The sequence below is a fragment of the Danio rerio genome, chromosome 4, assembly GCF_049306965.1.
Source record: "Danio rerio strain Tuebingen ecotype United States chromosome 4, GRCz12tu, whole genome shotgun sequence".
NCBI lineage: Eukaryota > Metazoa > Chordata > Actinopteri > Cypriniformes > Danionidae > Danio > Danio rerio.
This window is the reverse complement of record NC_133179.1, coordinates 22,080,001-22,095,223: the sequence shown is the minus strand read 5'-3', so window position 1 is coordinate 22,095,223 and position 15,223 is coordinate 22,080,001. Positions and strand designations below refer to the sequence as shown.

Here is a 15,223-nt window from a genome sequence, read left to right as displayed (position 1 = left end):
TCTAATACACAAATGTTGTCATATTGCATTACATTTACTTCGTATTGTATTTAATGAATTCCCGTTGAACTGTTACAGCCATACTACAAAATTGTACTAGCTATCCAAACTGGTATGATTTTCTGGTTGAAAAGAGAAAGGATATAAACTAATGTAATGTAAAACTAAAAACATTAATTGTGTAATAAAGAAATACACCTTTTTTCTTTTACATACCACTATTATTACCATCTCCTCTATTGTACTTCTACTACCACTACTAATAATAATTGACATTAATTATTCCTGAAACCTACACAATAGTTTTTACTTATTTTAAAACTGAATAATTGTATTACTTTAACAACTTTTCCTAGAATCTGTTTTATATGACTATAATTATATTAATACATGGGTAATTTAATTATAGTATAATATTAAATTCTAATATTTTTTTTATTAATAATAGAATGTTCTCAGAGCAGGTGTGAGCATGAGTAAACCAGACTGTATTTCTGCTCCACTAAGCAGTGTGTGTGGTTCTTTTCACCTTAATCACTTCCTTTAGTTTTGACGTTCATTCACCTGATGCCTCCACACGATTCTGTGTGTTTCTCTCTGTTTGCAGTGCTAGTGGATCATACAGTTGTGTATGTGTGTTTTATGGTCATTTGCTTGAACTTGTTAATGTTTGTGTGTCTGCAGGAAAGAAGAGCTCTAGAAAGGAAGATCTCTGAGATGGAGGAGGAGCTGAAGGTAATTATGTTCTGCCCTTTGCTGTGCGTGTGGGTCACCATTATAAAACCACTAAAATAGAAAATCTGTTGTTGTTTTTATTCATATTTTTTTTTCAAATGTTTATGTGATTTTTAAATCTGTTTTGGCCTGTTTTCTGTCAAAATGTTTGTTAAAATGTGTATTTGTTATGAATACAGTCAAATATAGATGATCTTAAAGTAACTAATAGACTAAAAGCTATAAAAATAGTTTTGTCTGGTTTGTAACTTCATTTGATTGTGATTCTGGTGTGACTGCAGTTAATGTTAAAAGCATGAAGTGGGAGCAGAAGTTTGTGTGGACTAGATTTTTTCAGACTTTGCTTTTTTTTGTTATTGTTTTATTTTTGCAACATTTTTCTTATTATTTTAGCATTTATCACTGAATTCACTCCAGTTAAGTATGGGAGTTTGTGTTTATTTCCAATTTTAGGATACATTTTCTTCATTATTAAACAAAATGTTTGACAGCTGGTAATGTTCTGGTAAATTGCAAGGTCCCGTATACTCAAACACCACATTTGAAGTCTCTTTAAGACAGATGTGGTACTAATATATGATAAATTCTGTAAGTCTTGAAGTTAACTAGCTGAATGTAATTAAAGCTTACTTTTTATCATCATCACGTTAATGATTTTATATATACAATCATATATGTTTTTTTAATGATTTTTCAGCTCAAGAAATCACACTTTTAAATTTGTCCTCACCAATTCTCATCCTCAAGTTTTCTATAACTATGAACACTTTCAATAAAAAATATGAATATTAAAGGGGCCTTATGTAAATTGTTTTCAATTGTTAATTATTTGTTTATTTCTAGTGTCAACATAAACAGCTTGAAATGCCCCTTAGAAAGTCAGACCCTCCCAAATTGACAGATTTTCTATAAAAGTCTGGAGACTGACGTTTATCTGAAGGATTCAGTGCGTTTTGCCATTAAATCATAAATGCTCTTTACATGGGCTCCCATGAGTCTGAGGTATATGCAGCATGTATTTACACATTCTTCTAAACATAGTGCATTGATACAAGTTTATTTCCAATTTCAGGCCATTGATCAATGTTGTTTTCAAGCACAACTGATGCTGCAGTTGATTTAACGGCCACCAGGGTCACTAATAACCTTTCCCTTAAAGGGATCAAATTAAAATGTGAAATAAAATGCCTCCTGACAGGTTTTTAGCTGGTTTACCCTGTTATCTAGGTTGCTGTATTAGACATCTTACAAGCCAATTGATTGACAGCAAGTGCTCTTCATGAAATAATCTTAACATTTAAAAAAAAAAAAGTCTGCATTAGACCGATAAAGGCTGATTTATACTTTCACCTGGCTCCGCAGCAAGTTTTTGAGGCTTTCATACTCAATTGTTGTACTATTATTTGCAATAACGAGACAATGTGGAGTAACAGTTGTTAAGAAGTCAGTGAGAGGAATTGCTAATTGAATATATTTAATTGTATATCAAATAAATGGGTTGCATATAATTTTCGAGGAAACTTTTATTTTAGTACAATTGCGGGTAACTAAGTAATATAATTTTTATTTATTCAAGCTAACTGTCTGCCTGCAAATTTAAATGCCTTGCACATTTTTATTGCTATTTTATTTTAGCTTATATTACTCTTTACTCTTCTTATTTGTCCACAAGGTGTCAACACTGAACCACAGTCAGTTTCACAGTCGTATTGAGAACAACAAACTACTGAAGACAGCAAAACAATTGATTGCAATTAAGACAAGTACTCGTGTATAGGAATTAAAATACATTTGTTTCAAACGAGTAACAAGACATTCTTATCAATCATAACTATTAGGTACAAGTGTGTAGTATACTAGGCATTTGACTGAACGTGTGTTTTTAAAAAAAACATACTTTAATTAGTATTTATTAGTTTCGGGGGTGTAGAAAGCACTCCTGTCCATCCATGCGGTGTTCAGTCAGTGAGTTTTTTTAGTGAGAAATTTACTACAAATTAAACTACAAAATAAAAGTAGTTTAATTAAAAAGCTTTGTGCAGCTTGTGCGCCAAATATATGCAGTGTTTTTTCTCAAAGTGATAAAAAAAGCCCGAAGGACTTCACATCATGTGTTGTAATGGCTTATAGTTATTGTGCACATGGGCAGCTAAAATGTGCCCACCCAAAGCAAACTTGCACCGCACACAGCCAAGCAAACTTGCAGACTTGCATATAAATGAGTATAAACCAGCCTCAAAGTGTTTAGGTGTGTATGTGTGTTTTCCTTTTCTGTTTCTTATTAATTTAATTTATTTATTTTTTATTTTGAAAAAAAATCATTTACACTTTTTGGTTAACATAGGACTGTTTATTTTTGTCTGCTGTCTGTCCTCTTCTCTGTATTTCTCTCTGTTTCTGTAGAATCTTCCTCAGGTAAAGCAGGTGCAGTCTCTGCGTCAGTATAATGAGCGCTTGCAGGCAGAGAACAGAGCTCTGGCCCGCGTGCTCTCCAAACTGTCTCAGGGCTGCAGTCACCTGCCCGCCGCAGACCTGTAGCTCCGCCCCCACCTCCCCTTACACCCCTCCTCATGCTCCATTCAGCTCCGCCCACGCCCATATAAGGCAGGTGCCAGCCTGTGTCTGAGCTGATGCTCCGCCTCCCTAAGTGCTCCACCTCCCTGCTTCTCTTATAAGGGAGGCTTTTGATGCTTTTTCCCTCCCTAAACAGTACACTTATTGCTAACAAATGGTTATGGAGTATTTGTTTTTTTTTTATTTTAAAATGTAGTAATTGAATCCAAATACCTAAGCTGTACTTAATTTACAAATTACATTTAAAAAAAAACTTGTTGCTTTAATTTGTTAAAGTACAAATTCATTTACTAAAAAGGAAAAAGATATATAATAAATGTAAGGCCAGTTTGCAACCTACAAACATTGTGCTAATAATAATAATATTTTGAAAAAGGAAATATTCATATGTTTTTAGAAAATTTAAAAAGAATAGAGATTTCATTAACTGTTAGTAATTAAATTCACAATTATAAATTGAGTGAATAATTTTTAAGTTAATCCGTCACTGTTATTATTATTGTTTTTTTTAACTGTTTTTAGTAATAAATTGTACTGTTGTTTTTATTGGCCCCTTCCCTCGAATGTGTTGCAGTGAAGTGCAGTTTCTTTTGACTCTGGCATCTTGCATGAGGTGCTTGACTATTTTGTGAAATCAAACTCATTATTATTTTGAAGACCACTGCTTTTTCCCCTCCCAGACCCAGATTCTGGTGCTGAACTGCCATATATGCTTTGCCTGAGGCTAATCTGGATTGCATGGCTTCTGAAAACTCATGCATTTTAATCCACAGATTGTCGCTGGCAAATGCCTAAATTACATATGGAGCTTCTCTTGCATTTTCTAGGCGATTGTATACACAACGAGGATGCAAATATTTTGGCCCATAGGCCTCAAACACCATGCACTTCCTTTTTTGGATCTTTTTTCTGTTGTGTTTCTGTAGCACTTAGGTTTTATAGACTTTTTAATGTTTCTGTGGTGCTCACAGACTGTAAATTTGACTCTTGGGAGGTACTGTTACATTGTTAAAAATGTAATTGTCAGTGGCAGGTTTATCACAGAGTAGTTTTTGCCTATTTGGAAACCAGATAAAGTGTTTCATTGGCACACAACATTTTGCTTTTCTTCCCTGTAATAATTCAACCAAAAATCAACGTTCTGTCATTGTTTACTCATACTGTTACTGTTTCTTTTTCGGTTAACAAGTTATTTAACACATCTATAAAATTCTACAATGTGCAAATAATAATAATACAAGTAATTGTGCATTTTCCTCATTCTTTTATGATTTTTCTTTTCTCTGTTAAACACAAAACAAGAGATTCTGAGCAATGTTGGAAACAAAACATTCTTCAGTTTATTTTCCTTTTGTGTTCAACAAGAGATAGAAACTCAAACAGGTTTTGATCAAGTGAAGCATGAGTTAATGATGTGACCTATCCCTTTGAGTAGACTTAAGTGACTTAATGGCATTTTAAAAGAAAAAAACATGAGAATGACTAAAACCCTAAAATATTCTTTCATTTTAATATGTATATATTAGGTATATATTAGGCTAAATTATGCGTACAGAGCTTATAATGCTATAATATATACCAGCACAATACATGATTTTGTTAATTGTGTGTAATGAATGCCTTCTTGCACATTTTTATTATTATTTTTTAGCATACATTACTTTTTTTTTTAAACTTCTTATTTGTCTACATGGTTTCAACAATGAACCAAAGTCAGTTTCACAGTTGTATTGAGAAAAACAAACTACTGAAGACAGCAAAACTATTGATTGCCTCTAAGACAAGTACTTGTGTAAAGGAATTAAAAGGCATCTATGTCAAACGAGTAATTAGACATTTTTATCAATCATAACTATTAGGGACAAGTGTAAAATATATTAGGCAGTTCACTGAACACATGTATTTAAAAAAAAAAAAAAAAAAAAAGCTTACTTCAGTTAGTATTTATTAGTTTCAGGGGTGTGGAAAGCGCACCTGTCCATCTATGTGGTGTTCAGTTAGTGAGGAGGGTGTTGGTGAAATCTCAGCTAGAGATCTGCTCTTCAACACTGTAACCTGAATACTGAAGGGGTCGAGTATCGAGTGTTGTGGTTTATACAGACACACAAAGGGTTTTTGTGTGTCGGGAGAGAGCCAGAGCAGCACTGGTTTGAGGACTGTCCTCATCTCAAAGTGCATGGCTCCAGTTTAAACTCAACTGTTCTTTGCCTGCTGGGTTGTTTGTGTGTGTGTGTGTGTGTGTGTGTGTCTTCTACTTTGTTGTTTAGTAGTACAAATTGTAAAATGATGTAGTAATAATTTAATGACTTGGGTATGACCTAGGAATTTCAATGTTGAGGTGGTTTATGAGGACATACCCATGTCCTTGTAATACAACGTTTTTTGTTTGTTTGTTTGTTTGTTTGTTTGTTTGTTTGTTTTTTTACAAACAAAATTTGCCACAGGTTTCCTATTAGGGTTGGGGTTAGGGCTTGGTTTAGGCCATATAGTGTGTTTTTTTTTTCAGTATAAGTTACATTTTGCCTATATAGTGTTCCATAAACCACCTACACAAATGTGCAGTGTGGGTTAGTCTGTAGTCCATTTTCGGACAAAATGATGCTGGTTTTGCGGCATACACACACTTTTGTCAGACCAGCAAACAGTAATTGTTACTAGGGTTGGACTTTTATATTGCTATTGTTTTTTTGTTTTTTGTTTTTTTTTTCCCCTGCAACTTTATAGTTGGAAACTGACCTCTCTAAGTCTTTTCAAATACATTGAGGTAAAAATGAAAGACAGATCTGTAGGAAATGGTAATGTTCTTGCATAAAATTACCAGTATATTTTTTTCTTCCTTCATTTTCTTTATTTAGTGACATTGGGAAATGGATTGCAATTATTGAACTAGATATTTCAAACTATTTTATTCATAATTTTATTCAAAGCGTGTGTTTGCTTAAAAAAAAAATACTTTGAATGTAATTTTTAAGCAAATATAAGAGCTACTACCTATTAAGATTTTTATTTTTGTAAATCTCTGATCAGTTTGGTCACACAACAGAAGATTTTAGGATCCATTTCCAATGTTTTTTTTCATTCGTTTAGTTTCAGAGCTGCTATCACCACATCACTGAAAAAGCGTGTTTGTTGTTGTTGTTGTGGTTTATTTTATATGAAGTTGTGGTCATATAAAGGAAGGACTCTGCAATCAATAAACAATCTCAACAACACTCTTCTTTCTCCATCAACTTAACCTTCCCCTCTCCTGTTCTCTCTCTTCTAGATGCTACCAGACTTGAAAGCCGACAACCAGAGACTAAAGGATGAAAACGGAGCGCTGATCCGAGTAATAAGCAAGCTTTCCAAATAGAGCCGACCCTCCGGCAGTAACGGTATTGCACATCTAGATATTAACACGAGACAATGGCGACAAAGAAGGCTCCGTCTCCCCCCATTGCGTTTCCCAGCTTTCCCCTTGCTTCTCACCACACAGAACCACTGCGTTTATGGAACTAAGGAAAAAAAACGTTAAACGAACGAACGGCATCCAACACTTCATGGGCGGGAAAAAGCCTCGAAAAACTATTTAACCAATAAGCCTTAGTTGTACATATGTCACTCGCATCGGAAAAAAAAATTGGCTGTCACAGAACACCAGATTTTATTTGTGCCACACTTTTCTTTTTTTCTTTTTGTTTATTTTTTTTTCCTGTATAGATGTGGTTATGCAATGTGCAGCTCTCTTTCCCTCGATTTCCTCTTCCTCTCCTCCAAAAAAAAGTCGCCAAATGTCCTGCCTTTTCATCAAGGCTCTGTCTTTCAGCAGAAGACATGGCGTTTGCTTCGCACACTTCTTTTCATGTCCCGAAAGAGACAACGGACCTCGCTTTCACTTATGTGCAATATACGCATTTCTTTCGTACGCGAATGCTTTAAGAAAGAGTCCGTCACTAGTAAACGTTCACTTGCTCTTCACCTCACCCCCGTTTTTTTTTTCTCCTCTTCCTCTCTCTCTCTCTCGTTTCTCTTTGAGTTTGTAGTGTAGTCGTTGGTTTATATCTTGTACTCCTCACGTTGTTTTAGCAGGTACTGAGTGAAGTTGTTGTATATACCTGTATATGTATTGTTTGAGACCAGCACATGGCATGCGTTTATGGTTCCCCCTGTCTGTTACTATTGAAATATACCAACTTCAGAGGACAAAAGTGTGTTTTAACTACTTCCTTTCTTCTTTTATAAGTCGCGAAAAAAGTAAACAATAGAGGCGCCCTCTTCCTTCAGGAGGAACTTTTTTTTTTTTTTTCGTTTCTTCTACTTCAGTTTTAAAAGTGTTCACCGTAATTGTGAGATGATAATATAAACGCTTCACTACATTTCACACATTTTTATTCAGTATCTTTTTTTTTTTTTTTTGGAAGAGTGCTGTTCAATTTTTTTGCTTTTTATTTTCTTTTGTTTTGTTTTTTTTTTAAAGCTGTAGTATTAGCCGAGGTGTTTGTCACTAAAAAGAAGATGCTAGTTATCGCTAACCCAATGTCTACATGCACTGTCAGGAGTCTTAGCGAACGTTTGCCATCGCGTCAGATGAAGTCCATGCATCGGAAAAACTCGTTTTATGCATTTCAGTGGCCTTTTACTTAAAATATACTGTAGGTGGGAAACAATGTCGCTGTAGTTGGACTGTCAGCTGTCTCCTCTTTGGTTTAGGTTTTTAATATTTTGTTTTTGTTTTGTTTTTTCCCCTCCTATTTTAAATTTCCCATCATCTTGTAAAATAGATGTGTGGCTTCATCCGTGCAAGCTGTGCTGTGACTACCAACCACTGAGAGTTAATTAAAATAAACTTGTACATTGTAAAAATCTCTCTGGCTCTTTGTGCTGTTTGTTTCTGTGAGGAATCAAGCGGGTTTGGATGTGAAAGTCACACCTGTCGTGCTGTTCAGTGTTATGAACTGGACCTGCTCTCGTCAAGTGTCCAGAATAATGAGCTCACAATCTTATTTGTTCAGTGGCCGGCGGAAGATTGAAGAAAAGGATTATTACACTGGATGCTTTTTGATCTCGTTGATAGCTCCATATTATAAAAAGTATGTTTTTTTATGTAATCCGACAGTGATTTTGTTGGATTTTATTATTGTTGACGATTGATATTATTTATTTTTTATAAAAATTTACAGTGGGGAAAATAAGTATTGAACACATCATCATTATTTTTTTTAGAAAACACTTTTCCAAAGGTGCCGTTGACTAAATTTTCCCCAGATGTTGGTAATAATCAAAGAAATCTATACATGCAAAGAAATCACAACTAATTAGTTTACAAAGTAAGTTATGTGTACAAAAAAATGAGACGGGGAAACACATGAAGAAAGAAAGGTGAAGAAATGCATTGAAAGCCCAGACAGCGGATGAAATCTCTCAGTAGTTATTCAGCAACCCTCTGCCCTTGATCATTGTAAATGAATATAAGCTGCTTCAGTCCAACGTCTGCATTATCAGGATGATGAAGATGATGACCAAGGTGGACATTTCACAAGGCAATGTTCAAAAACACAGACAAGGAAACTTCTCAAATGCCTTCAGAAAAAGAAAATCAAGCTGTAGAATGGCCCAGCCAATCACCTGACTTGAATCCAATAGAAATAACAGATTAAGGATCAGATTTGATAAACGAGACCCACAGAACCATCAAGATATTCACATACTTTTAAAGTCTGTGGAAAAACTCACACCTGAGCAATGCATATGACTTCATTCTCCATATGACAGGTCTTTAAGCTGCCATTCCCCCCCAAAAAAAGCCTTTTATATAAAGTAATAAATACATTTCAATAGTTCAGTACTTTCTCCTTGAGTCATTTCATTGTTTTGTTTTTTTTATTTGTTTTGGTGCAGTTTTTTATGTTTATATTGTTTGGTTTTTTACCAAAATCTGGTTAAGTTTCATGCCAACATCTCCTTTAGAAATATTATTTACAGAAAAATACATGTCTTGTTCAATACTTATTTCCCTGCTGTATATTGAAAGAGTTCACAAAGACAATCACCATATACTCACCCCCTCAGTGGTTCCAAAACTAGTTGTTTGTTTGTTTTTTTCGGTTGTGCATAAAATAAAATATTTTGAAGAATGTAAAGCACCGATAGCCACTTCCATAGTATTTTTTCTTCTTTTTACTATAGAAGTCAACTGCTGCATGCAGACAACGTACTTCAAAATACCTTCTTTTTTATTCAAGAAAAAAAATAAACTGACAGTGATGGAGTGACTAAATCTGACACACAACATAAATAGTTAGTATTTAGTTATTTCATTTTTCAACATGTCTACAAAAGAATGTTTATTAAACTTCATGCCTGATCTGCTTTAGGATTCACAGATTTAATCACGAAAACAGGCTAAGATGCAATGCATGTTTTACTTGGTTTTTAGTTTCAAGAAAAATATATTCAAAATAAAACCAACGTTATGGAACTCCCTCCCGTTGCACATTCATCAGGTGGACTCTTTCCAATTTTAAATCTCAGGTAAAAACGTATCTGTTCAGGATTGCTTTTGATGTTTTCCTGTTCTAATATCCTGTCTACTTTTTTGTTTACTCTTTGTATTTTTATGATGGCCTTGTGACATTGTAATCTGTCCTTGAGTGTTTTAAAAGGTGCCTATAAATAAAAAGTTTTATTATTATTATTAAATGACTTTATGAAATGACACAAAATTAAGGGAGACCGAACATGCGCTCAAATGTACATATTATTTTATTATTATTAAAATGAAATCAATTACAATAAACACTTCGAAGAAAAAAAGGGCTCCCAAAGCTTTTCACCTATCCCCAATAACTAATACCGTCTTAAACTTTAATTGTGTTTATTTTTTCATTATTGTTATTATTAGATTTTTTGTAATATTAGGATCAAATGAAGCATTGACTTCACGATTATTCAGTGACCTGTGTTTATTTAAACGATCAGCTTAATTTTTCGCCTGATCTTGTATTCATTGATTAAAGCTTGTGTATATAACATAAGTAACACATATTACAGAAGTTTTTCTGCTGCTGTTTTCAGATCAGCTTTAGCTCCACTAGATGGCATCTGACTGAAATCAGCACTTTCCCTTCACAATCTCCAGCAAACATCTGCGAGAGAGAGAGGGGGATGAAAAAGTGTTTCTTGATGAGTATCCTGAATCTTTCTGGCTTTATTTTTCCCGCTCTTTCATAAGCCCTCCACTTCTCCATTCAAATCCAAGTAGGTTTTGTTTTCTACTTCCTGTGGCGCTTTAAATTACCAAATATTTTCAAGCAAAGGCATCTTTCTGAAGATATTCGCAGATAAAACGTACACTAAAGCCACAGTTCAGCAAAAAGTGACCGTTTTTATGGATGACTGCACGCGTTTTTGTGGGGAAATGGGGGACAGCGAGGGCTGAGGACGATGAGATCAAAACCTGGAGTGGAGCGAAATCCCGTTCCTCTCTCCACTAAGAATTCTGTAAAATTGCTCCGCTAGGCATCCACTTCGGGATTTTCATTCCCGCTCACAAAAACGGCTCCGTCTACTCAGTTTTAAAACATATTTAGGCCTTTTGACCTTATTCTGAAATGCGGAAGTGCGATTGTTTTAGAACTTCCGATTCAGTCGCCTATGGGAGAAATGACTAGGAATAATAAACGACAGAAAACGATCAAACTACTTGCTCTACAAACAAATGTTTGCATGACTATACAGACCAAGTAGAATAATATCAGGAAATATCAGTTTGCCACATAAAACAGCGAAAAAAGCATTTTTTTAATGTCTAAAATTAAATGGAAGTGAATAAGACCGGAAGCCTCGAGCCAAAAAGATTCAAATGTCTGCGCCAGCTCATCGGCAAAGAATAAGGTGAATATGTTTATTATTTAATTTATGAACGCCTAAACACCACATCTATAACACTATATTTAATGGTTTGGATATTATTCACCACTTTTAACAAACACATTTACACAAACATGTATACATTAAGTGTGCGACTTCATTTTCTGACTGTAGTTAAAGTTGTTGTTTGTAAGTTTTGACTCTACTAAGGCATAAAGACACCAAATATTTCTGCAGATACGTTTTTAAAAACCGTGCCAAGTTAATATACTTGTTTAACAATAGCTTTTAAAACACTCAAAGTGACTATTAAAGTGGTTTAAAGCAGTGTTTCTCAACCACGTTCCTGGAAGACCACCAGCTGTGCACATTTTCCATGTCTCCTTAACCAAACACACCTTTGAGATCAGCTCATTAGCAGAGAGAGAGAAAGACCTGTAATGGGTGTAACAGACAAATGAGACATCCAAAACATGCAGTGTTGGTTGGCCTCCAGGAATGTGGTTGAGAAACACTGGTTCACAGCATCTCATCTTTAAATTCAGTCTCAGCTATTTAAATAAATAAATAGTGTTTTTTTTTTTACTTTAATCTATGACTGCATGATGGATGACTTTATTTTTGTTCTTATTTGAAGCATTTTTATTATTAATTTCTCTTAAAACCACAATATGAAATTGATTGTGGACTTTGAGTGATTTTGCATTGATGAATGAGCTTGGCACAGAGCTCTGCGTGTTCTCATTGTGGCATGAAGAGCTCAGTAATGCACTAATGCTCTGAGACGGTAATTGCACACAGTCATGCAATGGGACATATTTGTATTTTTTCCCCTCCATTTGGAAGTGTTGTCGAGGTCCCTTCAGTTCTTTGCTTAAAATGCAATGGTCTAAATGGCATTCTTGAGCAACACTGATGTGGAAAAGATCAGCTGGAGCATTTCCCAGATTAAAAGCAAGACAAAGAAAAGAATCCGAGACTATTATAGAAACAAGAGGGGCTTTGGTGTTTTTTGCACCAGCAGGGAAATACTTACAACTGTGTGTGTCACCTTATATTCACTCATACATGTTGTGAGTTATTATGAGCAGTGTAAGTAGCATTTGCAAGTATGTTTTCAGTTCTTATTTTGAGTTAGATTGTTTTCTTATTCAGTTTACTTAAAAAAAAATATCATCATATAATTAAAGAATTTTTTATTTGTGTTGTTTTATTATTATATCTAATTCATTTACTCATTCATTTTCATTCGGCTTAGTTCTTTATCAGCGAAATGAACCACCAACTATTACAGTTTATGTTTTACACAGCAGATGCCCTTCCAGCTGCAACCCAGTACTGGCAAACACCCATACACACTCACAATCACACATTCCCTTATATACTTTGGCCAATTTAGTTTACCCAGATCACCTGTAGCGCATGTCTTTGTACTTGTGGGGGAAACCGGAACACTCGGAGGAAATGCACATGAACACTGGGAGAACATGCAAACTCCACATAGAAATGCCAACTGGCCCAGCTGGTACTCGAACCAGCAACTGTCTTCCTGTGAGGCGGCAGTGCTAACCACTGAGCCAACTTGCCACCCACCTTTTTTTTTTTTTTTTTTTTTAATATTCCTACAAATTATATTCTATTTCTAGTACATCATCTACCTATTTCAATGTGGTATTACGTAACGTTACGCTGGTCCCCGTAGTTGTTTAACAAGCAGTGTTTTTTGATATTTGTTTTATTTATTTTTGATCTTACTTTGATGATTAAAATGGAGGTTATCAAATATGTAAGAGATTTTAAACTTTAATGTGTGTAATACATGTGTATAAATATATGTATAGGTATGTATATATTCTCTATATGTGTGTTGTGTGTATTTATTAGACTAGATTGTAGTAGATTATTGAATTTAGTGTCAAAAGAAGTTTGTGTGAGATTTTCTCTAAACAAAATCTGTTGTGTAATGTATGCATATGAAGGAACTATTTGTTTTTTATTACTGCAAAATATCCTGCCAGATTTTGTGCTTTGCTTTTTGTTTAGATTTTGTTTTATATATTTTTTGACCGAATTAAATAAAGAAAAGCTAACACTTATTTTAAATATTTTAAAATGTTTCACAGTAATTTTTTAATTGTTGTCATCTAAAATTAAAAATGTCATTTTTTTATAAACTTGTTTTCTACTGCGCAGTCATGAATTATTCATTTAAAAGCTGATTATTTCACATGTTTTGTTCAAATAGTGATAATTCGCCACCCTCTCAGTTTGAATTATTTTCATTTTAGTTTTGGCTAAGTCCCCTTATTAATCAGGGGTCGCCACTGCAGAATGAACCGCCAACTTATGATGCCTTATTCTCAGATTATAAAAACCTTAAGTAATTAAGCGTATATATCATAAGTAAATATCTGTGTAATAATTTATTCATTCATTCATTTTCTTTTCGGCTTAGTCCCTTTATTAATCAGGGGTCGCCACAGTGGAATGAGCCACCGACTTATTCAGCATATGTTTTACACAGCTGCAACCTATCACTGGGAAACATCCATACACACTCATTCACTACGAAGCAAACTCCACACTGAAATGGCATCTCACCTAGTTGCGGCTCGAACCAGCAACCTTCTTGCTGTGAGTCGATCGTGCTACCCACTGCGCCACCGTGATGCCCAATTCTCATATTGTAAAGACGTGTGTGTGTGTGTGTGTGTGTGTGTGTGTGTGTGTGTGTATATGTGTATGTATGTATGTTTATATATATATATATGTGTGTGTGTGTGTGTGTGTATAAAAGTGTACAAGTTATGTGTGTATAATAATTGAATGTGTCATTAAAATATAAACGTTATATATTTTATAATTGGAAAGAAAAAATGTAGAAAATCTAACTGGGATGCCGTTGTAGAGGAGAAATATGGAGTTATGACTGTTTTATAAAGAAAACTTTTGTTCTAAATGCATTGAATTTCAATGTATTATGAGGGTTTAACAGACGTATATATTTAGTTAATGTATCTGTGAATGCAGTGTGTTCAGTGATGTCCAAGGCTGCGGGTATTCTGTGTGGCAGAAAGCGTTTTAAATGCAGGAATCGATTGTCTGCCGCAGGGCCTGATGGGATTGATTTTGGTTTTGTTGTTTCATCTACCTGCTAGATTCCCAGTCATGAGCTCGTCAAGCAGCAGCTGCTAGTCCACCTCCGCATTCGGAACTACTGACAGGAGAAATCACTGTTGCATTCATATTTTCACATGTAACAAATCTTTGTTCAAAGCCTCCTTTAAGTGTCACAGGGTTCGTACGGGTGCTGGAAATCCTGGAAAATGCTTGATTTTTAGTATAGTGTTTTCAAGGTTAGAAAAGTGCTTGGATTTTGAACAAAGTGCTTGAAACTGCTTGAATTTGAAATTGCAGGACTCGAAATTAAATTACGACCGTTTTGGTCACATATGCGCCCGAAATTTTATACAAATTTTATGGAAATACATAAAAATGCACCTTGAAATTGCTTGAAAAGTGCTGGAATTTGAAGTCGGAAAAGGTGTAAGAACCCTGGTTTCAACACCCTCATTATAAACAAAGCATTCATTATGAAACAGTGAATGAAGAAATTAGTCAATAGCAGGATTTTCATGTATGAAATATGACATCATTGTTTTTAAATGTGTTCATGCATATGCTGTTTACCTTTTTTTAATATATTTTTTGTTAATTTAAGAATGTTATGTTTGTTATTACAGTTTTCAGTATTGTTTTTAACTAAAGCTAAAACCTATGTTTGATTTAAATATTTATTTTACTGTTATGTTAATATTTATATCATTTTTTTTGTGTCAAGTTAGTAATATTGTGTTCATTTATTTGTTTTTGGAAATAAACAAATTTTGCAAGTCACCTGACGTTGAACTGTTGGATTTTACCATTTTATCATTACCATTCAGCATATCTCTGGGTCTGGTAAAGAGCAATCTTAGCTTAGCATAAATCATTGAATCAGATTAGACCATTAGCATCCTGCTCAAAAAATTCAAATCAAGGGACATTACTGCCATACAACAATTGC

The 15,223-nt window shown here is 34.4% G+C and overlaps 1 protein-coding gene and 1 long non-coding RNA gene across 9 annotated transcripts in view; both read left to right on the top strand.

Annotated features, from left to right (window-relative positions):
- The window catches only part of ppp1r12a (protein phosphatase 1, regulatory subunit 12A), a 95,086-nt gene extending 86,933 nt beyond the window's left edge, over positions 1-8,153 (top strand). For 5 of the 8 annotated variants that reach the window (XM_073945940.1, XM_073945938.1, XM_021474997.3 and 2 more), the window contains 3 exons: positions 685-735; positions 3,139-3,339; positions 6,575-8,153. In XM_073945940.1, coding sequence (XP_073802041.1) covers positions 685-735; positions 3,139-3,273 — 186 coding nt within the window. In that variant the 3' untranslated portion in view covers positions 3,274-3,339; positions 6,575-8,153. The remainder of the gene's footprint in view (positions 1-684; positions 736-3,138; positions 3,340-6,574) is intronic. The other 3 variants (NM_001003870.2, XM_021474999.2, XM_073945939.1) reach the window with 1 other exon arrangement.
- Positions 8,154-10,434: 2,281 nt separating this feature from the next.
- LOC141381627 (uncharacterized) lies at positions 10,435-13,253 on the top strand. Its single transcript, XR_012402090.1, has 2 exons — positions 10,435-11,471; positions 11,654-13,253. It is a non-coding gene; the product is annotated as an uncharacterized lncRNA (long non-coding RNA).
- The last annotated feature ends 1,970 nt before the right edge of the window (positions 13,254-15,223 follow it).